This window comes from Daldinia decipiens (assembly GCF_022478715.1).
Source record: "Daldinia decipiens strain CBS 113046 unplaced genomic scaffold F4813scaffold_17, whole genome shotgun sequence".
NCBI classification, from domain to species: Eukaryota; Fungi; Ascomycota; class Sordariomycetes; order Xylariales; family Hypoxylaceae; genus Daldinia; species Daldinia decipiens.
In genome coordinates, this window is record NW_026054560.1 from 374635 (window position 1) to 400753 (window position 26119).

The 26119-nt window shown below is 48.2% G+C and overlaps 6 protein-coding genes across 6 annotated transcripts; 4 read left to right on the top strand and 2 right to left on the bottom strand.

The window, feature by feature from the left end:
• Window positions 1-6494: 6494 nt before the first annotated feature.
• Window positions 6495-12393, top strand: F4813DRAFT_78466 (ras GEF). The gene is made up of 2 exons (XM_049248895.1): window positions 6495-7057; window positions 7119-12393. The coding sequence occupies exons 1-2, from the start codon at window positions 6678-6680 to the stop codon at window positions 12037-12039; spliced, it is 5301 nt and encodes a 1766-aa protein (XP_049099440.1). The 5' UTR covers window positions 6495-6677; the 3' UTR covers window positions 12040-12393.
• Window positions 12394-13656: 1263 nt separating this feature from the next.
• On the bottom strand, window positions 13657-14978 carry F4813DRAFT_78425 (ribosomal protein S2). The gene is made up of 3 exons (XM_049248893.1): window positions 14631-14978; window positions 14096-14544; window positions 13657-14034 (listed from the first exon to the last, which is right to left on the bottom strand). The coding sequence occupies exons 1-3, from the start codon at window positions 14798-14800 to the stop codon at window positions 13766-13768; spliced, it is 888 nt and encodes a 295-aa protein (XP_049099441.1). The 5' UTR covers window positions 14801-14978; the 3' UTR covers window positions 13657-13765.
• A 316-nt stretch (window positions 14979-15294) lies between these two features.
• F4813DRAFT_380920 (ribosomal protein S15 precursor-like protein) lies at window positions 15295-16309 on the top strand (the record flags this gene model as incomplete). Its single annotated transcript, XM_049245615.1, has 2 exons — window positions 15295-15340; window positions 15402-16309. 2 exons carry the CDS (start codon window positions 15295-15297, stop codon window positions 16307-16309), a joined length of 954 nt encoding a protein of 317 aa, XP_049099442.1.
• Window positions 16310-16564: 255 nt separating this feature from the next.
• Window positions 16565-17849, bottom strand: F4813DRAFT_380921 (vacuolar ATP synthase subunit D1; the record flags this gene model as incomplete). Its single annotated transcript, XM_049245616.1, has 4 exons — window positions 16565-16648; window positions 16714-17606; window positions 17665-17753; window positions 17818-17849. The coding sequence occupies 4 exons, from the start codon at window positions 17847-17849 to the stop codon at window positions 16565-16567; spliced, it is 1098 nt and encodes a 365-aa protein (XP_049099443.1).
• A 284-nt stretch (window positions 17850-18133) lies between these two features.
• Window positions 18134-20592, top strand: F4813DRAFT_78462 (nucleolar protein nop5). The gene is made up of 4 exons (XM_049248894.1): window positions 18134-18319; window positions 18386-18475; window positions 18545-19914; window positions 19987-20592. Exons 1-4 carry the CDS (start codon window positions 18285-18287, stop codon window positions 20379-20381), a joined length of 1890 nt encoding a protein of 629 aa, XP_049099444.1. The 5' UTR covers window positions 18134-18284; the 3' UTR covers window positions 20382-20592.
• Window positions 20593-21084: 492 nt separating this feature from the next.
• Window positions 21085-25889, top strand: F4813DRAFT_389658 (uncharacterized protein; the record flags this gene model as incomplete). Its single annotated transcript, XM_049246875.1, has 4 exons — window positions 21085-21333; window positions 21387-23012; window positions 23114-23923; window positions 23979-25889. The coding sequence occupies 4 exons, from the start codon at window positions 21085-21087 to the stop codon at window positions 25887-25889; spliced, it is 4596 nt and encodes a 1531-aa protein (XP_049099445.1).
• Between the last annotated feature and the right edge of the window lie 230 nt (window positions 25890-26119).

Consider the following 26119-nt stretch of genomic DNA (forward strand, 5'->3'; position numbering starts at 1 on the left):
CAGGAGAAAGCTGTTCATCTGCAACAGCCTTGGGGATTGTCTGGATGTTCTGATATGTGATGAATATCTTGCCATGTCTTTCCCCTCTAAAGGTTTTTGCTGGAGGGAGGCTGTCCCATATCGTACGAACATTTCTACTAAATCGTGTTGAACATCCTAGTGACCTGTACAGAAGTGTATTAAGGAGGGACACATTAGTTAAGCCCGATCGATATAAATTAGGTATACCGATCAGTATACTTGGGTTAGCCAGACACGAGGCAGAAATCGGAAGATTATATCGGGCGCTAGGTAGCGTAGGTGACGTAGTCGGCGATTCATCACTACCCGCGGCCTCGGCGGGGGTCGTATTGCTTCTGCTTGTGGCGATCGCTAGGTGATATGGCTCGGGTTCGAGCCGGGGAGTTGGCATATTTGCGCTTTTTAGCCCCGAAGGGCAATGTTAGGGTGTACCGAACACAAGCAGGAATCGAAGCATCGCCGTATGTGGTTATTTATAATCGCCGAGGATAGTATAGGCGTAGGTCTAATGGTGGGGATAGGTATTATGATAGTTTATGTTTAGGGTAGCATTAAAGATACGTGGGTAATAGGTATGTGGTATGTACGTTGGTATGCTCGATCAATTAGGATCGGGACGTAGCACAAATGGGGCAATTGAGGTAACGACGTAGTCGTACCGATTCCGAGGGTAGAGAGGATCGGTCTAGATGGTAGCATAAATGTAGTCGTTAAAAAAGCCGGCTACGATAAAGAAAGTCCAACAGAGTAATGATGCCGCTTAGGAGGAGTTACTGGGTTGAATCAGCAAGACAGGGCCAAGGGTGATCCTCAAAAGCCTCGAACATCCCTTTCCATTGCTGCTCATAGTTAAAACAGCTTAACTAGCGATGTAAACTAAGGATATAGATAATAATAGTGAGTGTAAGGGACGAGCACCTCCGGGGTAGGAAAAGACATGTCCACTAGAAAGGTTGCTAACGATACTGGAACAACATAGGGAATAACATGAAAAGAATAGTTGTCATAATGTGTAGGTAGTTTCGATATATATAAGTAGGTATATAGCTGACAGAAGCTTCTTGTATGACTGGAAGAAGCATGCGTTAAAAGGATGAGTGTATTTAAGATAGAGACTTGATAAACTTAGAGATTGGATTCCGATCAACTAAGTCTGCTCTCATATGTTAAGAGTAGTAAAACTCAACAGTAGGACGTATTGCTAGATGGCATAGCAAGTAAAAGATGGGGGAAGGGAACGACTTTATATTATTCTGCCGTAGAGGAATGCTAGTGAGACCTCAAGGGGAGCTTTGATGGTAACTACATGTCTACGAACATTGCAATCACTGATGAGACTCTTTCAAAGGCTCGTCCATGGGGCTTCGTGGGAAATAGCGTTGGGTCTTCTTGCAGGTGAAGCGGTGATCCGTGTCGGAAAACCACATGGCAGCTGAAAAGGAGACTTCAGGATAGGCGGTATGAGTTGTTAGACATTATGCATATTGAATTTCACGGGCGTATACCTTGACATGATGCTGGTTTCCATGTCTAGAAAACAGGAAATAGAATCTCAACTATAGCATCTGCATATAAGGAGCAATGATTCATGATGGTTATCGGGTTGGCGTGGTATTGCCTTGTGTTGGCTTGTAATGAAAACGATAGTGGTGCTTCTCTAATGCCTGAGGTGCCTAAGGCCTGAATTTGTTCTACAAGAATATACTTCCTTCTGATAGATTCATATCCATACTCTTACATAGGTTAGGTAGGCACATTTCTCTAGTGAATCCTCGGTGAAAGGGGTTATGTCTTGTGGCCTTGCCTTAGCTAAAACTATAGTGACGGAGTAACTCTACGTAGTCTCTGGATGCCGGCATATGCCATACATATGTATATGCATAAATGAGATGCCTGGATACCCGATCTCCACAGTATTCCGTGCCATGTCTGAAACATGCAGCCTCAGCAAATTCAATCATGAGGTTATCACCAAGTTGGTGTCGTTGAACGGAAACCATGCGATTGGCTGGGCAGCACCCATCTCAACTTGAGCGTGTGGAGCCTAGACCAAGTTGCAAGGGCCCCTTTCTTACATACATACACTAGTAGGTGTCTTATACATATGTATGTATGAACGAGCCCGCGAACCTTCTTATTCCTTCTACGTACGGAAGAATCCGCCAGAAGGCTTGTGATTGCCGGGTAGCTACATAGGCTTCTGAGTCTGAGACCTCGTACTCCGGAGCATTTTTTTACGTTTAACCATTCTCTCGGTAGATCTGCTTGACTACCTACCTATGTAGAAAGCCCTGGTAAATCCAGATCGTGGGGGTCGTTTCAAACCCGGCACGCGTACATGTCATTAAGTAGAATTAGATACTTGAGACATTTCCTCCGTTTATGCCGTAGGAACGAATGATCACGGCCATGAATGGGAGGAAGTTTGCTAACTACCTAGCTAGTTTGATATCCGCTCATAGGCAACCCACAGTCTGGCAATAGGTCAGATCACCTGAATCAACTCCTCTACATAGGTAGGGAGGCACAAGTGATTGGTAGAAAAGGCAAACTACATGTCGAATTTGGCTCACCTCCACTTATCACGGCTCGCTAGGAATGATTCTGTGCAACGGTCCGCGCTGTAGTATACACGTATAAGGCACTTCGTTTGTCAATCAAAGATTCAAAGTGTTATGCCCATTAATTCCGATGTGGTCCGGAAAGACAACCTTCTTATCTATAGTTAACTATGTAGATGGCACATACGCAGTTCCAGTTCCGTTTGTGTGATCGTCACGACTCCCGAAGTATATTGCTTGTAGGGCTGGGAAAGTCAGTTTCACCGACGAAAATCAGTCAACGTCGCGGGGCAACCCAATGGTAGTGACTTATTCCTACCCCCTCACATGTCCTACATACAACTTGGCAAGCTTGTTTGAATTTTCGGGTCATAGATCTCTGGTTGCACGACGGCATCGGCTGGTTTTCCATGCCATCGTGGTGCCAATGCCAGTGTGCGACGTCATGTCTATTCTATTTAAGCATTAACGCATAGCAATGCTATGGTATCGCGTGCTGCTGTGTGCCCCGAAATACTCGGCTATCTGCTGGAAGGACCAGATCACGACCCAGGTAGGTGGATGGACTTTTTGGAGAGATGAATAATGATGCATATGTGGTGTGGTGTACGCTTGTCTGCAGTTGAGGCTTGCTGTAGCTCTTTTCTTAGGTAGGTAGTCAAGCAAACATGCTCATGCTTGACTAATAAGAAGCTCGCTCCAAGAGGAATTGCTCCGAGGTATGATTTTATGGATTTTATGTAGGTATTCAACATCCCGAGGCTTGGGCAAGGAGGACCCTGCCAAGTTTGCCTCGTTTTGGTTGCACTGGGCTTCTAACCTTTGGTTGTCTCGGGTAGGTCCCGCGTCTTTAAAGAGTCTAGAGCAAATTCACAGGGACGTCTGTGTCAGAGTGTTATTTGTTATTTGCTTGATTCCTAGGTAGCTACAGCATAGTCCAACTCCAGTTAGTAAACATGCGACCCTCGGATATCTCATAGGCTACTCAGTCCTTACATAGATGTTAGCTCCGGGGAACGAAGATTTACTACACATCTCTACCCAGAGGTGATGAATCTTAGGTAGAGAGTAACCTCGTGGGGGGACTGTGAAAGTGGGATTTGGCAGGGGGTTAAGAGTTGAGCTTTGGTAGCATAAGGGTGTAATTTTGTAGTATCCCAAGTGGGACAGTTTTCGCGGCCCAGTTCGTCACTGTCGTAACGTACAAGATTAAGGGCTTCAAGAATCGACGCAGAATGACAGAAACGGCAACTATTTCGCAAGTGCAGACCGACTCTTTCAAATGCTTCTTATTCCTTGGTTGTTGTTGCAGGAGACTCCTGTATCCCTACCTAGACCTACCTAGGTTTCTAGTATTATAGGAGACCCGTGATCTTGTACATAGTAGAAAGGGAGGAGCCCTTGACTTGGCGGTAAGTTCAGTTCCCCCCTCCTTTTCTATGTATGTACATAGTAGACTACCTTATGTGCATCTCAGGATAGTTTGACCTTCACGCTTGAGTTAGTTCGAGTTTATGGTCCGAGCGTCACGACGGGTCTTGTCGACATATGTAACAGGTTGACAGGTTCGAGACTAGGTTGATTAGCGGGTTGATCTTCTATGCCCTATTACTTGATAAGTAAGGTCGGGAGTTGTCTAGCACGTGGAAGGATTTCCCCGCGGGAGATGGTATGCTTTGCCATAGGTACATACTTTACTATAACAATCCTATTTAGTTCACCTATCAGAAGTGATACTCTTATGTTCTATCGAGATTGAGGGGTAGAGACGACGCACGATAAGTTCATCTCGTGGGTTTGAGCTGAACCAAGTAACACTACTGCGTGAAATTTCGCGAGAGCAACACTATTCCTGCGGAGGCACGTTGGTGGCAAGGAGAATTCTCTGGTCGCTCTGCTGCGCGAGACTGATAAGTATTACTACGCTCTTGGATTCCTTAGGATCGTGGTTGATGGCACATTGACGGAGAGGTATTAATCCTACGCTTTTATCATCCCCTCTAGCCCAACTGCATGTGTCTAAAATGGGGCCAAATCATATTCATTCTAGCTCTTTAGTGCTCACGAGGGACGAGGCGCAAAGTCAGCTACGATGATGTATGTGGCTGACAACCAGCTGAGTCCATTCGTATTCTGTTTGATGACCAATGGTTAAGCATCTCGGTAGTTTGCTGCGAATCACGGATCTGGGGTGAAGTCTTTGCCCCTGGTGATCCTGAAGCATCCAAGCTCGTAGGTTCATGATGGCATTGCGAGCCTAACCTGTTCCTGACCTGTTCCTGACCTGTTCCTGGCGCAACTAATCGAGATGTACGGTATTATGCTGGATACTTTGGATCGGTGGCCCAATTATACATAGGCGATCTGCATTTCTTGTCTGAGATATCCAGCCAGCATAGTATAACTAGTATGTTGATGGTCTCGTCACGTTGACTTATGAGGTGTTCATGAATCGAGTTAGTGATAGAATCTTAGACACGCGATGCATCTTTCGAGATCGTCGGCTTAGGTTGGACCGAAGGCATTGACTTTGCCGCATTTGCAGCATTTGCATTGAAGAGGTCATGGCGAGTCCGCGCGGTTGGCTTGCATGAAATGACCAAGCAATATGCGCACCAGAGCGACGAAATGATGTCAATCCTCTATAAAGAGTTAGATACTTACACTTAAGGTAATGTCTACACTAGTTCCCTGCGGTGTCTGTCTCCTTTTTCTAGTGTACATATCAGTTTTTGAATCTGTACTGCCCCTCCAACGTCATAAGAGAGGGAGATAGAAATCCGAATACATAGGATGGATGGTCTAGACTGATATCAGCATATCTTTACTGGACTCGGGTCTGCCCGACTGGTGGGACTGCATCGTTAGGTCAGCGTACATAGAAGGAGTTAAAAAAGATCAGACGGACGGACCAATACAAGCGAGAGGCAACGTGCTGGATCCTCGACATCCTGCATGACCCAACTTGGAGCACTCTTAATTAACAATGGATACTTCCTACATAATCGGTGCCGAGTACAGGATATGTCACTCGGATATAATTGTAGAATGCAGAGGAAAATGTGACATTACTAAAACTAAAATAGGATCAAGTTGTTTTATATTTTTATTTTCTCGAGTTGGTAGCTAATAGATGTAAATTGTAAATAGGAAAGATGGTGATGGTAAACAGATATGTACATACCTGCCTACATCATCTGGTATGTGATGAGATTTGATCAATACGTAGTAGACGACGCTAATAAATCTGGCCGAGTCTGACGGAAAGAACCCCGTCCTCGAGTCGTTTCTGTCTTTTTCTTATTAGACCTAACCTAGGTAGGTACATACCTACCTACCTGTTAGACTGGAAGCGTCCGTGCTACGCACCTGTAAGTTGTCTTATTTGCAGGGGTTAACAGACCAGCCATAGTAAATTACAGTTGACCTGTGCGTGATAATTGGACGAATGGGACCATCTTTTAAGACAGACCCCCTGTACTTACTTCCCTGCTTAGAGCCCTGAGGCCATTGCACTTGCCTTCATTTTTGCATGTATTATCTGCAGGCATTTAGTTGCATTTATTAGTTGCAGTCATAATTGTTGAACCAATCAAAGCTAGAGCGACCGGCGCGCATCGAGCAATCGGTTCCCAAACCTTGTAACATAGGAAAGCCCAGGAAAGCCTAGGAAAGCCTAGGAAAGCCCCAAGAGTCCCAATCTGTGTTCCCAAAGATACTTCTGCCATCCGGGCCCCGGTAAACTCTCCTTCATTCACCACTCAACTGCCACGCCGTTGTCCAACCGGGCCACACCCAATTGACTTTTGTCGCATTCACGGCTCACAAAAGGGGACGTTATTGGTGTGTCGCGACATTTGGGTCCTGGGCCATTGGCAACTGGCGTGTTCGTCAAACACGTTACAACTTCACCAATATCCCATCTGTCACTAATAGGTCCAGATGATGGTTGGGGCGTGTGTGCGAAGCACCTCCTAAGATCTTACAACACCCAGCTTGCGATCAACCTCGAAACAATCACCTTTCCGACTTTCAATGCATCCCTCCATCGTTGTTGGATTTGGCAGGCATAGATCTGCTACGCAGTAGAGAGAAATGGAGGTAGACTATCAAGGTCTACGCCTGCCGTTACAGACGCGATCGAATCGTAGCCTTTTCAAATCCTCGCAGGCCGACTCTTCCAAGACCCAGAAGCTATTCAGGTCTACAACTAGGGATTCCAAGTTTCGAAAGTCACCGCTCGGCAGTCGAAGCGGCAAGGTTGGAGGATCCAAAGTGCGCATACCCGGTATATCTGGTTCGAAACCGTTGGTACCGGCGGGTGAGAGGAAGTCTGGAGGCCATGATGGAAATAAAGCGAAACGAGATACCGACGGCGACAAGTGGAACATAGCCCCCGATGGAGGCTCGGCTGGTCGGGAGGGAAGACATTTCACCGTAGCCAACGTAGGTAATGGCGGCAAAATATTTTTAAGGTAGGTGTAGCTCGAATGTGTAAGCGCGATGGTGCTGTACTGATTACGGAAATTGGAATAGGCCTACCATACGACCAGTAAACCAAAGATTCCCGCAACCTAACTTCGTATTCCCGGCCACGCCGCCAGGCACCACAGGTTTAGATTCTCTACTCCAAATTAAAAAGGCACCCGAGGAAAACAGCGAGTTGCTTCGTAGCCAGTGGACTTCCACACCTTTGTCCGATTCTTCATCGGCTGGAATTGTAAGGAAGAAGACCTATTTCGATTTGAAGGCACCGAAGAACCGAAGTCGGCGTGCTATGTCCGATTCAACAATTCATGCCGCAAGCATAGCACAGGAGGGCGAAGCAGGGGTTTTCAAGGTGATCATATCGAAACCACAGGATGGGTCGAGATCGAAAACCGCCGAAGATTTAGGTCAAGATCAGGGTTCACTTCTACAGGTTTCCATTCCCTCGTGGAAGCTAGGCACGCCGAGATTTACTCTGAGAGGAACGCCTCTAATTCGAGGCTCGTCTTACGCACCCACGGAAGATTTTCGTTCGAGCAATGCATCATTCTTTCGACCATCAGTGCGTGATCTAAATTCTCTCCATCCTGATTCCATGGATAGCATAAGGCAAAGGGCGAGTTCTACGCCACATATTCACCTACCATCGCCGGGTTTACTGAGTCCTACTACCATCACCGCTCCACGATATCCTCACCTTCTAGTTCGGTCGACGTATCTCTCCACACACTTGGTCATCGAGCCTTGCATGTTTGATTCGCTCACTTTTAAACCGGATTGCGATGATCGTTCGATTGTTCGCTATTCGCCTACTACAGGTGCCGTGACAGCTGCTACGCCTCCACGTCTGGTTGCTGAGATTACATCTCCTAGTTTCCTTGACTATGAACTAATATCAGACTTCTTCCTTACGTTCCGTGCGTTCATCGAGACCGAGGACCTACTCCGGATGTTGGTTTCCAGACTCCGATGGGCCGTGTCCCGAGACGACGAGACGGGAATGGTAGTCAGAGTAAGAACTTTTGTTGCTATGAGGCACTGGATCTTGAACTACTTTGTCGATGACTTTGTTGTGGATTATCACCTTCGCGTAATGTTTTGCAGCCTCATAAACGACTTCGTCGAAGAACTTTCTCAAGATGAGAAGGGACGGAAAGTCCAGTTGAAGATCCTTGCAGAGCTAAAGAAATGCTGGAGACGTGTATGTTCGCAATTCTGGGATGGTCCGGAATTTGACTCGTCATTGGGCCCCGACATTCCTATCGCGCCGGGTGGAATCGCTGGTCATCGAGATCCTAGCTTGGACCCCAGCTTCTGGGAAACCGACTCCGAGGACCCGCCTCAGATATACGATCTTTCTTTTCCGGAGGATGATCCACATTCTGAAAACAGCTTCTATGCAGATGTATCTAAGGCAGGCCATATCGACTCGATTTTGCTCGGTGGAGTACGTCCGGATACTCCAGAAGAAGAGCGGCCCGCTGAATTGCAGAGGAGACAGACATCGCCGATCAGTATTGCAAGCCTCGATGTAGTCTCCTGTTCATTTCCAACTAAGGCATTTCGGATGGCCGACCCAAATTCAAGTTCTACCCTCGCTGCCCATCCTGTTGATCCTAGCTCAATTTATACCAATGCGGATCCTGTTGCCCCTACTCCACGTGCTCTGACAGGAAAGCGTGTTAGGCCTCATACTTCTCATAGGCGCAACAACAGCCTTACAGACTCGCTCCGAGAACACGGCTCAGTTACCGAAAAGGTTGTTTACAAGAACGCGGAATTCCTGCTAACTCTGCCATATGCTGGTAGTCTTGTCCGAGGAAATGTCTTGCCTCCCACGCAAGCTTTCGTCGATGTAGATCCCCCGAGCCCATGGGGAACGGCACGCCAAACCACCGTCTTCCAACCTCACCCCACCGAAGGGCCAAAGGCAAAAAGCTCCGGTTCGGCGATGTCAGGCCAGGGGATGAGGAAATTAATTGGCGGTGTTCGGAGAGCGTTAAGTATGAGGGGCCAGGGAGTTTTACCGACTCAAGGAAATCTCATCGACATCGTACCTATCGGAGCTCGGGGTGCTACAACCAATAGGATTCCAGGAACGGCAGTTGTACCACAGGCGCGATCGCCTCGTCTGAATGGCCCTCGTGCGCCTGTGCGTATTGATGTCCTTGGCGCTACAATTGCTGAGGATTTCAAGAAAGCTGTGCGGGAGGATGCCATTGTCGAAGAAGTGACTGATGATGGTCACGTCGGCAATACTAATGATCCTATCGAATATTCGCCGGCTCATTTGGACTCTTCGTTTGAGCTCAAGCGTACGAGTGACGGTGCAATCACAGCAGGAAGCAAGTCTATAGTTATTGTAGATGGAACGTTACCTGGGGACTACCCACCTATGACTGGTGCTTTGACGGCTTGGAACCCTTCTGTTGAAGCTTTTGCAGAGAGCATGATGAGGGCCGGCGCTGCTGATCTAACACCACCAACTACGCCGCCTGGACATGCAGTACATGGTGGTACTCCGAGGAGGTCTTCCTATCTCCTCGGGCAGCATGCTTTTCAGTCTTCGACTCCTACTACCCCCTTACCCCCGTTCGTCCCAGATATGGACACATTAGGCCAGGGAAATTCTTCTGAGGATACCAATACCAATACTCGTGCGTCAGTCAAGTTCGTTGCACAGTCACCCAGAAGGCCCCCACTGAGCTACGTAAATCGGCATCAGCGCCAACAATCAAGCCGAAGCTATCGGTCGAGAGGATCCACTGCTCATCGACGATGGGCATCTTTTCAGAGTGGCATCGCAGCGCAGTCTACGATCAGGAGTTTCGACGCTACCACCTACTCGGAAGGCTCAGTATCATCCGAAGTTATGCCTCCGCCACTAAGAGTTCTCCGCAGACGACCAGGTGGTGACCTCAGAGGCGTAACTAATGTCCACGATCTGGATGTTCCCCTTCATAGGTCACGGTCCGTAGGCTCATTGACAACTTATTCGGAATCCATCAGGAGTTCTTACCTACGTAGCCCTATCGGAGACTCGAGCGGATATGTCGATGTCGTTAGTAGCAATTTTTCGCAAAAGCGAGGAGAGATCTTCTCCTTAGGAGCTATGGCAGAACAATCCTCAAAGCCACCAATGTCTCTAATTACTACCCACTCATCGAAACCAATCATGCGACCCTCATTCGAAGCCGAAGCCCAAAAGCTCGCGCAAATCCCTGATGATGTGGATGATGATGGAGGAGTCGAGTCAGCACTTCTCAAACTCGAGGGAAAATACGAGAGGAGAATTGCTAAGCTCTCAATGGAACCATCGAAGTTGCCTCCTGGTAATCTTAAGGAACTCAAAGGAAGATCCCTTAGAACTCCCGAGGTAGAGTACGTCCAAGAAGAGAAGCGAAAGCACCGTCAACAACACATCGACAAAGAAGAAAACGGCATTGTGTCACCGTTAGAGGAGAATTTTGATATTCCACTCAATGGGCAATCAACACTTTCTCGTGCCTCGGAGGTAGTTTCGTTCCTATCGGAAGATTCGAGAGAGACTTATAACTCAATCCCGCTACTTGATCGTGGATTGACAGACGATGGGCGTAGCAAAACAGCTACTGGTGAGTGGGCAAATCACTCAATATTAATAGGCCCCGACACGCCGCAAGGAGAAGAAGACGGATCAATACCCGTCTCGCAGCATCCGTCCTACGAGTTTGTACAAAAAACGGAAAGCATTAATAAGATAATGCCGGGGGCAACTACCCCCGAAGACCCTTTATTCCTAGACGTGGATAGTGACAATGACTCTGATCTCTCGTCCGAAATGTCGGGTGAAATGCCTGATACGGAAGATTACATTTTTGGAGAACCACATTCACCCAAGAGACCTAGTCCTATAAATACCGGAACATCTCTTGATACGGAGGGCAGAATTACTTTTACATCTAGAGACAAGCCCCCGTCCCCTCCCATGACACTCACACAGGCCTCTCGGGGGTCATCGGATGTAGAGCATGTCCCACAAGTTCACGAGCATCAGCTGTGGGCTCAGAAACCACTACCGCCTACCCCTGATACCACACCTACTACTGCAATGTACCGTCACGGTTCTGAATCGCACAAGGATCCGACTGGCACCGAAGAGGCGCTCCGTAACGCGCCTAGATTATCCAGCGAAGGAAAGCAAAACACAGCACATTTGCCCTTTATTCTCGCCTTCGACTCCGAGATTCTCGCTCAGCAGTTTACCTTGATCGAGAAGGACGCATTGAATGAAGTCGATTGGAGGGAGTTGATTGACATGCGTTGGAAAAACTCTAACAATGACTCGCGGTCGTGGGTTGACTTCCTTCGGAACACAGATGCTCATGGTGTTGAAGTTGTTGTTGCGCGGTTTAACATCATGGTCAAGTGGGTAATCTCGGAAATTGTACTGACCCAAAATGTGGAAGAGCGAGCCCGCTGCATCATCAAGTTTCTCCATATCGCTGTCCATTGTAGAAAGTATCGCAACTTTGCTACAATGAGCCAGATCACTATCGCATTGACATCGAACGAAGTGGCAAGGCTCGCTAGGACTTGGGCTATGGTTCCACCCACTGATCTAAAGACTATGAGAGACCTGGAGACGCTAGTTTCGCCAACAAGAAACTTCTACAATATACGAGCCGAGATGGAGGGACCTGGCGATGCTGCCGATATGGGATGCATTCCTTTCGTTGGTATCTATATCCACGACTTGCTTTATAACTCACAACGACCATCTGAGATTGCTAGCTCGCCGACCACAGCGCCTCTGGTCAATTTTGAGCGCTGCCGTATCGCTGCCTCGGTGGTGAAGACATTGCTTCGTCTACTTGAAGCTAGCACTCATTATCAGTTTCAGCCCATCGAAGGTATTACCGAGCGATGTCTCTGGATGAGTGCTCTAAGTGACGAGGACATCAGAAAGCATTCGGCAAGTCTCGAATAGACAAAACAGTGCTGCCTACACCAAAAAAAAACTACCGGCGTCAGAGCCCACCCGCCAAGACCGTCCAACTTATATCTGTATATCACCTATCCATGATCGATATCACCATCGTTTACATGCTCTTTTCATTTAGTGTCAATCATCATAGACGATACTTGGCCCGCATGAGATCACCATTGTATTAGTACACAGGTTCCGCCGCCCTTATTATATAATACTCTACGATACCACGATACGCCTTAGAGGCCTTTGGTCGCTGCATATTAGTGAGGAGGGATAGGTTATAGCATAGGAGGAATGTAATTTTGTATTCCGTCGTCTGCTCAGTTCTAGGCAAATTTTCCTTATTTCTCTTCTTGGATGTAACATTTTTCTCCCTTTACACCACATTATTCAAATTTAAAGACAAGTTCGGCGCGAATCATACGGCAGGGGCCACGGAAAGGGCTGCAGTTGGTAGCGGCGAGGAGTAACAGGACAGGATGGGGACATCCATTTTCATCAATAGCAGCGGAGTTAGGCGATGCATTCATCTTTTTTTATTTTATACTTTTCTATATTACTCATGTTAATGAATAAATCATCCTACCAAGGAGGGGCAGTCAAAAAAAGAAGAACAGCAAAAAGTTCATCAGAAAGAAGAGAAAGAAGATAGGGGATAGTGAGAATAGGTGGGGAGGGTACATATGCATGGCGGAGAAGCATAAATGGGAGAAGAGATGGAAGAGGAGAAAGAGAGTAATGTGTTCGCGCTCTTCGATTCCGGCCCAATTGTTCAGATACCCCTTTTGACTAGGACTGCATGTTGTTGTCGTCCGTTGTTGAAATTATTCGCAGAGGAGGAGAGGAGACGAGAGGAAAGAAGTAAATATACCACACCCCGTAGATATATGGTCCCTTATAACTACTATGAGAGGAGATGTTTGTGAGATACCCTTACCTGTTTTATATCGTGTACTTGACATGTTCTGAAGATGTTGTGATGATGTCTGTCTGGTTTTATTTTATTAACCTATATAGGTGAGCGCCGATGTATTATAACGACTTTGGTCTCTGCTATATTACTTGGTGTTAATTGACCTTGGTATCTTCTACTATGAAGCCAACGTTATCATTAGAGGGTATTTCGTATAGTATATCTCAACCTTGGCCTCGAAGGCAAGTAAATAGGATCCTCTGAGCGAACCTACTACTCAATGAAACTGCTCCTATAATTCAATCATCCCAAGTCAGAAGAATAAACGTTTACTAGCATCCCATATTCTACTAATCATTCACACATCTACGCATAAGACTCATCAAATTTGTTCATTTGCAATTCTTTATTTCTTACGGCAAAGCTAGGAGAAAACGGGCGGGATAACGATTAAGTCCACCCCTTTGACTGCACAGGGCATTCCCCCGAGCCCGGGCGGGCAACAACAGTCTCCTACGGAAAAAGGCATAAGCTACTTCTACCGAGAAAAGACTTCGTAGACCAGCCCCCGAACCCGGATATCTTTCCCTCATTAGTACGGTCAAGTTGACCCGCGTTTCTCCTGTCCTGTCTGCGGCAGAAAATTAAAATATCGCGATGGTGGTGGTGTATGTATGGTGCGGAGGCGATTTACCAATCCACATCCTCCATGGTTTGAGATCGATATCCGAAACCTCCCTGATGCTGCGCCTGCCCTTCCTGTACCTGAGCCTGTCCCTGAACCTGTTGTGCGTCGGCAGCGTTTTGGTCCTACCATTGGCTGTCCTTGGCCTCAGTGGTGGTGGCAGCGGCGGCACCCCACTCACCGGCCGGGGGAGCACCAGTGGCGTTAGCCCACTCGTCGGTCTGGCCGTCCCAGCCACCGGGTTGGGTAGCGGCGAAGCCAGCAGGGGCGGTTTCCCAGTCAGCAGTCGCGGCGCCGAATGTACCAGTCTCGATGGCAGCGGCGCCAACCTCCTCGGCACCAGGTAGCTTCTCCTCCTCGACCTTCTCCTCAGCCTCAGCCTCAGGGTCACGGTCTGTAAGTATGCATGTTAGCTTGTATACTCCTAATATATTGTTCAGGATGGTATAACATACAGAAGTAAAGATCGACCATCACGTCCCAGGGGATATCACGGCTGGCGATGGTACCGCGAATGCGGAGGACCTCGCGGGCAAGCATCCACCAGACGCAACCAATGGCATGACGACCCTTGTTGTTGGTGGGAATGGCAACATCGACGTACTCGGTGGGAGAGTCAGTGTCGCAAAGGGCGATGACGGGGATGTTGACGTAGGAAGCCTCCTTGATGGCTTGGGCGTCGGTGCGGGGATCGGTGACAATGATCAGGCGGGGCTCCTTGAAAGATCGGGTGATGTAGTTGGTGAAAGAACCGGGGGTGAATCGACCGGCGATAGCAACGGCACCAGTGTGGGCGGCGAACTTGAGGACGGCACGCTGTCCGTAGGGACGGGCAGAGATGACACAAATGTCGGCGGGGTTGTCAACGGCAGCGATGATACGGGCGGCCAGGACGATCTTCTCCCTGAAAAAAAGAAAAAGAAAATTCAGGTCAGTGAGCTGGCCATATTTCGCAAATTGCGCAAAGCAAATGGGATGTTATCGTCATACCAGGTCTTGCCAATGTTGAGGACATTGACACCGTCGGCGCGGGTCTTCCATAGATAAGGTTCCATGTGAACCTGCAAGTTCTTGGAACCGAGATGGGACTGAGCAGCTAAGAGCAGCTCGATGTCCTGGGACGTCGCATGCATGGAGGCGGGGAAGTTCGCGGGCGCCATCTTGACTTAAATTGAGCAACTCACAAAATCTGTAGAGGATTGCGAAAAAGAAGGGTAATGAGGGTAAGGAAGAAGAGTTGCTTTGCGTTGCGCGATCGTCTTTGTCGAGGTGTAGAATTTCCCAGCAGAAAAAGTTCGCGGTTAGATTTCAGCTGCGTCGAATTGTGATTTGGTGCGAGAGCTTAGGGCTTGGAGACGCTAGCCTCGATTGGGGTAAGATGATTGGTTAGCTCATGCGGTTACGCATAATATTATCGATAGGCCGATAGGTTAAGTACCGAAGTATCGACCCAAACCAAACAACCCAAACTTAGGTACCTAAACAGAGGGCTCGGACCACCTCTAGCGGTAAAGGTGTTTATCCATTCCGTGATATCTTCAACGTCGGAAGGTCCAAAACCCAATCCCGTCTTGCAGCTCTGAGAAATAAAGTGGATCGACCGCTAAAAGTTGATTTCATTCTTAGCAGTTCAACACTCCAATATAGCGACGCCATGCCGCCCCGAATACCAGGCGTGCAGCGCCTAGGCACATTCTCTTGTGAGAATAAAAAGTCTTTAATTGCCCTGTAACTTACTCTCGGCTAACAATTGCTTCACAGTATGTCTACGACCAGCCATAAAACCGCCCACTTCGTCCCTCCTCCCCGTTACACAAACCGCCTCTCTGTCGCAAAAGGAAAAGAGGCGTCTGGCGAAACAGGATCCTTACCGATGGGCTCAGATGCAGCAGCGCAAGGCCGCCCACCTAAAAAGGCGAGAGGAGATTGAAGCTGTCAGGGAGGCGCAGCATGGCGATCCTATCCGTGGTCTCACGACCCCCTTCGTCGAGTCTTTCGACTCTGCCGGCCAAGCCCTACTGTCTAAGCCGCCGGTCGACGACGACGGGAACCCGCTGGAGGAGCCGCATGAGCTCCCTACCTCGCACCATATCCTAAACAACCTCATCCACAAGGAGGAGCTGGATGCCGCCATCGATATCGCCTATACGCTAACGCGGCCGATCCCGACGGACCTCTCACCTGTTGAGTCGGAAGAGTACCGGAATCAGGTGGAACGCCACGAGAAAAACCACGCAAGGGCGATCGAGGCCTTGAACCGTATCACGCACATGGATAACGGCTCCGCGAAGGATAGGCTGCACGCCAATGTCCGGCGGTGCGTGGAGACTTTTGGGAGGCACGAAACCGATCTTTTTCTCACACCCAAGGCTCTTTCACGAGGGCAGGAGAGGGAAGAACGGCCAGTGCGAGGCGGTCCGGATACCGGAAGTAGCGAAGTGCAGATCGCCATTCTGACGGCTAAAATCCGGGCTTTGGCCAACGAGTTAGAGAAGGGGCGAGGCTACAAGGATAAAGTAGGTAAGCGAGATCTAAGGTTGATGCTCCATCGGCGACAGAAGTTACTGCGGTATATGGACAGGAAGGAAAGGGGAAGTGATAGGTGGAACCATATGATCAAGACCCTTGGTCTGAGTCCGGCGACCTGGAAGGAGCAAATCACGACGTAAGACTCCTGGACGTGCGTGCTATTTGGAGTGTTACCATATAGGTGGCCTAGATGCATACTCTGTAATAACATGTGCTTATGTACAATGCAACAAACACCAGCAGCTATTCGAGACGCGCGAGAGCTCTAACTGTCTGTCCATCAGCCTAGCGCCATTAAGAAAAAAAAGAAAAGAAAAACCCGTGACAATCGCAGCTTTAAACACTATTTCCTTGGTATCCCGTCCATTAGTTCTACAAAAAGCGTATGCGAGAAATTAGAATACGCTGATATAGTTGCCGATCCTCTCCTTCTGATTCTGTGCTATGCACTCGGCGATCCACGTGATGTTGCGGATTTCCTATATCGTAAGTTAGAGGCCAAAACGGGATGCCGAGTTTTAGGGGTGATATTCTGCCAACTTACCTGCTCTCTAAGTTTCACCCACGCATACACGATGGCATATGTGAATTGTCTCGTAAAGGCACTCTTGGAAATCTCCATCTCCTTCTGGTAGAACATGTCTTCCAAGCTTCTCTCGTTGCCACCGGCCCCACCGGCCATATTGCCTGGTCCTGACGGTCCACCGCCCAGTCCTGCAGCCTCGAAGAAAGTCTTGTAATCAGCAACACCGTCGACTGCCAATCTTACACCTTCAAAGTCATCCGACCTCGACAGCATCAGCGTGCCCTCGGGATAGAGTCGGCCAAAGCTCGGGTACAACTTCTTACGATCCGCCTTGCTCAGCTCGGTGCCGAAGGAATTAAGAGTGATGTTGATGGCTCGCCTGTCGGCCTCAAACTCCAGGATCTCGCTCATAACTTCGGATGTAGGGGTGCCGGTCATATCTGGGTGAGTGTTGACGAAGTTGTAGAAATCCTCGAGGTAGTTCTTGTACAGCGTATTTCGTACGATTTCGATGTTCAACTCGTCCAGGTCTTGGTGGCTCAAGCTACCCTTGAAGTAGGGTGCTAGGGGCGTCTCTATCAACACACTGTTGTATAGCTCTTCGATGTTGGTTGCCACGCAGAGAACGGGCATCGTCTCGAACCAGCCGAGAGGATGACATCGGTCTAGCAGCTCACGGGTATCTCGTTCGTGTAGGGTACCGGTGATGAGAAGAGCTACATTGTCGATCATGTAGCCATATGTTAGGTAGTCTAGGAACTGCGCGAGAGACCCGACAGCGTTTGCGCGGACGTAGCGGAATTCGGAGACGAGCTTGTCGGTTGTTTTGGCGGCGAGGCTAGAAGTGGACGGATTGGGAGGGAGAGATGCGAGGAAATCGCCGTAAGCAGGACCGAGTTGCAGCTTGAGATCTGGCCGGAAGTATTAGATGAATTGCTACTTATTTATACGTAGATATAGGGCGCATACCATCGATGGTCTCGCATTGCGTCAGGTTAGAATAGTTAGCACCAGTTAGAAGGCCATTCCTATACCCCCGTACAATGCCTTCGATGTAACTGCACCAATCACATTAGCTCTTAGCAATATATCAGAATGCTTCTCGTAGTAATCTAAACTCACCCATTGTTAACGTTGAAAAAAAGGCCCTCCATGTTGGTGAATATGCTGTTGTTGTTGATTGATGGAAGGATATTCCTTAAGAAAGTTGATGTTCTGGAGCTTAGTTCTTCACGTTGTTGCATGCGCTGCAACCTAGGGTGCTTAAGGATGCTTAATACGGTGTAAGATGATATATTTACTAAGATAACGATAAGGTTCTTTTATCGAAATAGATGGCGTTATGTAATTAAAGAACAATAGGTGCAGGGGCCTAAGCTTAAGTTGCGTTTTGACTGGCTCCCACATTCCGTACCCACTTTTATGCTGTAGCTTTCCCAATTTTTTTCTCGACGAAAGTTCGAACAAATTTTTGCACAAGCAATAGCTCCAAGATTTCTCCCAATCATAAAAACTAACCATTGTCGTCGCGAAGAGAGCTCTGCAGGACCACACCTATATCGTTCTAATCATCCTGCAATCCTGCAATCATGCCTCTCTTCGTTCTCGCAGAGACGCCTGCGGGGTAAGTTTTCGCGAACGCCTTTCCCATCTTGGTGCGCACGAATAACCTATACTGACGCGATGATAGCTACGGTCTGTTCAAGGCCAAAGACAAGAAGTTACTATCACGAGACGATGTTCAGAAGCAGCTTTCCAGCGCTGAGGCCATCAACTCGATGTAAGTTTACCATCTTAATGTTGCTTGCTATCAATTGGCCAAGAGCGCATGCTCACCAGTTTCACCTAGGCTATCGCTCAAGAAGATGGTCAAGTTCGAGGACTCGGCTCAAGCCTTAGGGGAATACACTGCCCTCACCGAAGGCAAAGTCACCCCGATGTTACAAAACTTACTCGACGATATAAAGGAGGAACGAAAGGCGTCGCTTGCTGTTGCTGATCCAAAGCTGGGCGCCGCAATCAACCTTCTGCCCCAGTTGAATATCACTCCAGTGTCTGATTCATCTACCAATGATCTCTTCCGCGCCATTAAAACCTATCTTCCTGAACTTTTCCCCGAGCTAGAGAGCGACTACCTAGGAAACATGGCACTTGCCCTGTCGCACTCTATTTCTCGCCACAAGCTCAAGTTCTCCCCCGATAAGGTAGACGTTATGATTGTTCAGGCCATCAAACTTCTCGATGATTTAGATAAGGAGCTGAACAACTATGCTATGCGTGTCAAGGAGTGGTATGGATGGCATTTCCCCGAGTTGGACCGTATTGTGCAAGACAACCTTGCCTATGCTCGCATTATCCTGGTTATGGGAACGCGAGAAAACGCTCCCAACACCGACTTTTCCGAAATCTTGCCCGAGGATATCGAAACTCGCGTCAAGGCAGCTGCAGAAGTCAGTATGGGTACTGAAATTCTCGAATTTGACTTGGAGAACATCAAGCTCCTTGCCGAGCAGGTGATCAGCTTTACCGAGTACCGACAGCAACTCTCCTTGTACCTGACATCGCGTATGAAGGCAATTGCTCCCAACTTGACAGAACTCCTTGGTGAGCTCGTTGGTGCTCGTCTTATCGCGCACACCGGTTCGCTTCTGAAGCTAGCAAAGAGCCCCGGTAGTACTATCCAGATTCTGGGTGCGGAGAAGGCTCTTTTCCGTGCTCTGAAGACTAAGCATGATACTCCCAAATACGGTCTCATCTACCACTCATCTCTTGTAGGACAGGCCAGTGGAAAAAATAAGGGCAAGATCGCGCGTACACTGTCTGCTAAAGCTGCTTTGTGCCTGCGTGTCGATGCTCTTTCCGAGCTGAGCACCGAGGGTGCTGATGGCGAGGATATCCTGGTGGACGACGAGGAGAGAGCCGACATGGGTATTCGACTCCGCGCGTTACTGGAAGATAAACTACGGAAGCTAGAAGGCAAGCCGTTGGTATCTAAGGGTACCAAGATTGCCCCCAACGGCGCCACGCCATCTAAATTTGAGGTTAAATCGACACGAGGCTATAATGCCGATGCTGATGCCGTTGCTACGTCGGCCAAGAAGACACCTAGCAAGCCCTTAATCCAAGAAGTTGAAGATACCCCAATGGGAGACGCAGAGAGCGAGGATGAATCTGAAGAGGAGGGGGATTCTGATGCAGACATGAACGGCACCGAAAGTGGTAAGTGCTTTTAGATACTCCCTTTGCATTACAAGCGGCGTCAACGTATATTAACATTAGCTAACAAACAAGCAGCCAAGTCAAAACAGAAGACACCGAAGAAAGAAAAGCACTCGGCAAAGAAAGAGAAGAGCAAGAAAGCTACAAATGGAGCTGAGGCTACTCCTACACAACCCGCCAAGCTGTCTGAGGCCGACTATGTCCGACTAGCAGAGGAAGCCGGCATCTCGGTCTCTAAGTTCAAGCGCAAGTACGAGCGTGGTGATGTGAAGACGAATGCCGATGGAACACCCCAAGTTGTCAGCAAGAAAGAGCTGAAGAAGTTAAAGAAGGCCGAAGCCAAGGCCGCCGACGCTACGCCTTCTAAAGTCGATGCTGAGGCAGACTCCAAGAAGAAGCGAAAGCACTCGGATGATAGTTCAGAGAAGAAGAGCAAGAAGAAGTCGAAGAAGGAGAAGTCCTCGTAGATGTTATTCGTATATCTCTTCGTCTGTACTATATCAGTAAAAGCGCAGTACTTGCAATCATGGACGACGGCGTTCCGGTGGTCATACCAGGGGTTAGTGTTGGAGTTGGTTGGCTTCTTTAGATAGCTAATTAGATCGAAGCTATCAACACAGTTTTGTTATTCTAAGTTTAACCAATTTTCAGGCATTCTATAGTGAGCATTTTTCCAATACGTCAACATGGACTTTGGATTAGGGAACGATCGGAATAGTATATCCAAGAGCCCCGTTGACCCTCATGGGAACGGTAGCTACATCTAGTCTACACAAGTAATAGCCGACAGCAGCGAAATTTATGTACAGCCTCTCCGGGGCTGTACTATAAGCGCTAGTGGTAGACCCTAGTCGACGACATCGTCACCAGCTCCAATCACAATATTATCCTAGACAGCAGTATTATTCATGCGTCTATTGGGTTGTAATATTGGTTTCAAACATGAATTATTGCGGCTGAAAAGCCCCCAATAAATACCACATCATGTTACAGCAATTCCTAGCTAGGTAATTGGCTAAGAGATATTTGAAGTGTAGGTAGGTAATGAATAAGAGGTAGGTACTTGATTCAGTGTTACCCCCCTCTCTTACCATCTCCATCTTCGACTACTCATCTAATCTTCCACAACTCGCTTAGACCTTCAAAGAGACAGCACATTCAATCTCAAAGATGTCTAAAGGGCAACTTCATTTCCAGGGGATGTGGGAGGATGAAATGAAACGCTTTCAGGAGCTTACAGGTAAAAAACTCCTAGCGAACATTCCTAAGTCCCCAGAAATTCTCCAAGAAAAGTTCGATGAATTATTCAAGAACGACGAGCAAGAAACATATAGAACTTCGCAAGCGAAGAAAATAGGCATGAATATAATATCGTGCGTGAAGTTGTTAGGAGGAGTTGCTGCGCTAGGGGCTTCGATTGTTAGATTATATCCTTGCTACAATACTGTTACGAATACTAAAGGTTGCTCTAGGTATTCCCACCCGCAGAGCTCTGTTTCAAAGCCATCTCTCTGTTGCTAGATGTCCCGAAAGATATTAGTGACATGCATGGAGAAATCAGGGACGTATTTGCACAGATAGGTCCGACCCTCTCGCGATTTAGAATCTATGCGAGAATCGAAAAATTCGATATGATTGATGAAGGCTTACTCCAATCTGTTCACGAAGTTATGATTTGCTTCGTAGACATTTGCGCTCTGTGCATAAATGTTCAATATGGCGGCAGATGGAAGAATCTGAAGGAAAAGACGAAACGAGTCCTTTTCGATAATAAAGAGGTTGCCGACGGCCTCAGGCAGTTTGAAGACTTCGTACAGCAGCAGCAGAATATACAGAATACCGTCGCGCTTGAATTCATTATGAAAAGCGATAGGGGTATTGTTGAACTATTGACCAAAGCCTGTGATACTGGAGGGCGCGTGAAGAATATCGAAGCCAATGTAGGAATCCTAACAGATGCAGAGAAGAAAAGAACATCGGAGAAGGCGACAAGAGAGTATCTTTCCAAGATAAAAGCCAAGATCGGCATCTCAGACGAGGAACAAAACGCTTCTAAGACCACTTACGAAGATATATGGAAAAGTACACATCCAAGAAGTGGGAACTGGTTTAAGGAGATCAAAAGCTATACGAACTGGGCTGATAGCTCTCGTGAAGGCTCAAGTCCTCTTCTTTTCTTAACCGGGCCTCCAGGTTCAGGAAAGACATTTTCCGTTTCCGCCATCATCCATCATCTGCAGTCAAAGTATAGTTCGACTGAATCAGCCAACAAATGCCTGGTAGCATATCATTTCTTTCCCGCTCGAACGGGAAAAAGTGGCGACGATAGGCAACCGGTAGAGACTGCCTTGAAGTCACTGGCCCTACAACTAGTCGAGCAAGACAGCGCACATGCAAAGATTGTATCCAGTGCTTGCTCTGACGTTACAAAGGATGAGAAGTTCTTCAAAAACGCAAAATGCATGGATCTTTGGAATGTCCTGAAACTCGGTTCTCCGATGCGGAAGACGACGCACTTTATTATTTTCGACGGCCTCGATTATCTCACCGTGAAAGAAGTAGACATGTTGCTGGAAATGATAGGGACTTTGCAGGACACATTACTGCCCGAGAATGACTCAGGGTCGGTGAAGATCCTCGTGTGTGGCCATCCCAAGTTCTTTGAGTCTGGATTTATCAAGTTAGACCGGCTCCCACCATCTACTATAGAGGTTATGGACCATATCCAGGGAGAGATGCGTATGTATCTAAACCACGAGCTTCAGACTGCGGAACTATTTCAAGGTCGAGACCAGAAAACTCTCTACCAGAAGAAGGAGATTCATAGGATGCTTCTAGAGCAACCGGATTGCAGCTTCTACACCATCCAAGAAGCTCTTAGCGATATCAAAGAGCTCGTATCGTCAGGTGGATCGGAAGCAGAACTTATGAAGCTCCTAGCCAGGTTTAGCTTGGACCCTATAGCAAGACTGAAGGAGGATATTAACAAGTTGGAGGCTCAATTGAAAGGTAGACAGGTGGATGAAATAAATGAACTCCTCGCGTGGGTTATCTTCGGGAAACGGGTTCTCACGATTGAGGAGTTAGAAGCTGCGTTTGTGAGTACCCAAGCTCTTCATATAATAGAGAGCCGAGAGCTGGAAAGACCTTCTATAGCTCCAACTATGATATCTTACGCTAACACTTTCGACCCCTTTAGTTCCTGCGATTTAAGAGAGACATTATCGGACGACTTGATAGATATATCGACACAAAGTTCTCGAAGGTACTCAAAGTAGGATCAGATAGCCGAGTCAGGTTGCAAGATGAAGAGATTGCCGATTGCGTGGTGAAGCAACGAGAAACCCCTCGGATGACAGACGATCCGCCAAGGATCAGCGCTACTATCACCATTACCAACGTAAACCGCACGACCGTTCAACGGTTTCTATGGGATCTCAATACCTATTCAACCCTGGAGAAATTCTCTTTCCAACAAGGCTCAGGCAACTCAAATTCCCCGAAGGGCCACATACAAGTCAATGAGGTTGACTCCCATCTCGATGTTGTGAAACTGACGTTCGAGTTCCTTCGCGGACCCGTAGATTCAAGGACCCAACCTATCGGCCAGTATTTGCTACGCTATCTTCCAGACCATCTCAAAGTCTTGCACGAAGCCACCGGCTTAGACGTCATTGGGCCAAATGACAAGAGGGATATTGGGAAGGGAATTTATGACCTCTTCGACGATGTAGAGATAATTGAAAGACATTGGGATAGCTGTGAAGCGGTGATATGGTTTGGAAACCCCGAGCAAATATCGGTGTTCTGGAAATGGCTACAAGACCCAGTAGCCATCAGCAGCTTATCGAGAAATGACAAGAAGCTCTTGGTTGAAGCGAGATCAGACGAAAATCCCGACCGTAAACTACTCACCCCCCTTTTGACACATATAGCCCGCATTTGGTTGCAAACTCGAAAGGGGACACCCATTGTTGCGTTCGACTGGATACGCGGGTTTCTTTCCTTGGTAAGTCAAGTTTTATATCAGGATTTAAGTTATATATGTAATTAATATGAAGTAGGGTACATCCAAGAACGATGACGACGGCGATGGAAAAGAGAACAAAACGTCGAACGATACGAATGCTGGCGAATCAGCAGAACCTTCGCGTTACGACAAAGACTTGGAAGCAGTAGAAATGGCTGAGAAATGGGCCGAGACTGTGCTTGGACCTCCAGAAAGTAAATCACTATGGTACGAGCGACTGGGAGAGACGTTTAGAAACATGGGGGATTATACAAAAGCACATGCCTATTTCATAACGGCAGCTGAAATGCCTGACGCAAATTGGACAGCGTTCGAAGGCTCAGCCGTATGTTACTATCATAAAGACGACGTAGTTAATGCGTGTATTATCATGAAGAAGGCTGAAGAAATACTGGAGCGCCAGGGAGAGTCCGGAAAGTCCGACTTGATTGAGATTCGAATGCGTCTCGCAGGATGGCATGACAGCCTCCAACAACCAGACGACGCTCTACGCTGCTGCGAAGCTGCCTACAATATAGACCCCAGCAATACGAAGGCGCAGTGTCTCTTAATGAGACAGTACCTTAAACACGAGAAAAAGACGGAGGCTCAACAGATCCTATCCAAAGCTGCGGCATGCGACCCAAGCGAGCTCAGGCCTATGCTGGAATTCATCGTGGAAGAGGAGGAAGACGAAGAGCCATATCCATCCTTCTTCTGGAATATTATCCGCAACTGCGAGTCGGTAGGCTCTTTGGATATCCTCTTACAGGATCTGGAGACTGCCATCAGCGATACTAAAGCGGACGGGAACTACTATCATATGTCCCACTTCTTGCTCTACAAAGGTCTAGCTGCATACCATCGCGGGAATATCGACGTGTCCGCCGCAAGGTTAGCACCGAGCTTCTGGGAGCAATGCTGCCTTGTCGTTAGAGAGAACCTGACGTGGCGCTGGGATCAAGTTCGCATATTCAGCAGAGCAAGCCGGGTGCTAAGCTCGCACCATTTCGAAAAGCTGAGGGAAACGCCAGAAAGCGAAAGACATGTCGTAGAGCTAGAGCGTCTGGTGACCGAGCAATATCAGATCAACCCAGGTATGTCTGCTGCTAAATGCTACTTGGCAGCTTACTACACATCGCGGAAAGAGAAGGACAAGGCTAGGAAAGTCTTCCTATCTGACATGGGGACGGCTTTCCGGATGCTCTCCGATAACACGTCTATAAACGACTGGGAGGGATACACTATCCTCGCCGGCATCATGCTCTACACCGGCGACGAGCAGAACTCAACGGCAGCATTCTGGCAACTAGCGCCAGCCGTAATCAACGCGGATATCCTAGAAGCACTACTAAAATCCGAGGAATCCATTAGCGAACCCGTAGTCAGAGAGATCTTACGCGCCTTCAACTCCGATATTCACCAAGAACACGACCCAGAAAAATCGATCAAACTCCTAATCGACGAGGCGAGCAACCTGGCCAGACTAGCGGCAGAGAAAGACGAAGGACCCCTCGACAAGCAATACCTCGCCGCGCGCTCGCTCCTCGAGGCGCACGAGCTGGTGATACAGCAGGGCTTCCACTACACGTGCGACGGTTGCGAGAGCCGGCGCTGGGGCTTTGAAAACGCGACAAACCCGTGCAAGTTCTGCTACGGCACGGGGTTCTGCGACCGCTGCCTCGCCAACCTGAAGGCATCCCCGGCCGGACAATGGCACGTGTGCAATCCGCACCACGAATGGCTTCGCCTGCCAAGATGGGACGTGGATAGATACGTGCGGGCCTGTAAGCGGGTTGTGCAAACCCCCCTGCTGCCCCGGGATCGAGAAGCTTCCGAGGTGGCGGCTGTGACTTGCAGTGCTCCGGAATGGCTGGCTAAGCTGAGGGCTGACTGGGGGCTGTCGAGTGAAGACTGGCCGGACTCGATTTTCGTGCAGCCGCTTTCGCGAAGTTTGCATGAGTAGGATATGTCAAGAAGGCTATCATGCGCCTAGACGTATTGCTATACAACAGAAATGGTGAATTCCTAGAAATTAACAACGGTATTCCAGTAATATTATGAGTGTTGAAAAATACCCCAAAATAAGAGAGAAACACGCCTGTTCGTGAGTACTTCGGATCAATACCCATCTACAGGGCTAATCCCTAATTAAAGCGCAGCATCCTTTAGGGTGCGGTCGTCGAGTATACGCAG

What these genes read in the sequence shown, in the direction of transcription:
- F4813DRAFT_78466 (XM_049248895.1), top strand. Translation starts at nt 6,678, where the DNA reads ATGGAGGTAGACTATCAAGGTCTACGCCTGCCGTTACAGACGCGATCG. An exon ending in GGCGGCAAAATATTTTTAAG is followed by an intron (nt 7,058 to 7,118) that starts GTAGGTGTAGCT and finishes AAATTGGAATAG; the next exon opens with GCCTACCATACGACCAGTAA.
- F4813DRAFT_78425 (XM_049248893.1), bottom strand. Translation starts at nt 14,800, where the DNA reads ATGGCGCCCGCGAACTTCCCCGCCTCCATGCATGCGACGTCCCAGGAC. An exon ending in CTCAACATTGGCAAGACCTG is followed by an intron (nt 14,545 to 14,630) that starts GTATGACGATAA and finishes TCTTTTTTTCAG; the next exon opens with GGAGAAGATCGTCCTGGCCG. An exon ending in GATGGTCGATCTTTACTTCT is followed by an intron (nt 14,035 to 14,095) that starts GTATGTTATACC and finishes GCATACTTACAG; the next exon opens with ACCGTGACCCTGAGGCTGAG.
- F4813DRAFT_78462 (XM_049248894.1), top strand. Translation starts at nt 18,285, where the DNA reads ATGCCTCTCTTCGTTCTCGCAGAGACGCCTGCGGG. An exon ending in CTCGCAGAGACGCCTGCGGG is followed by an intron (nt 18,320 to 18,385) that starts GTAAGTTTTCGC and finishes ACGCGATGATAG; the next exon opens with CTACGGTCTGTTCAAGGCCA. An exon ending in GCTGAGGCCATCAACTCGAT is followed by an intron (nt 18,476 to 18,544) that starts GTAAGTTTACCA and finishes AGTTTCACCTAG; the next exon opens with GCTATCGCTCAAGAAGATGG.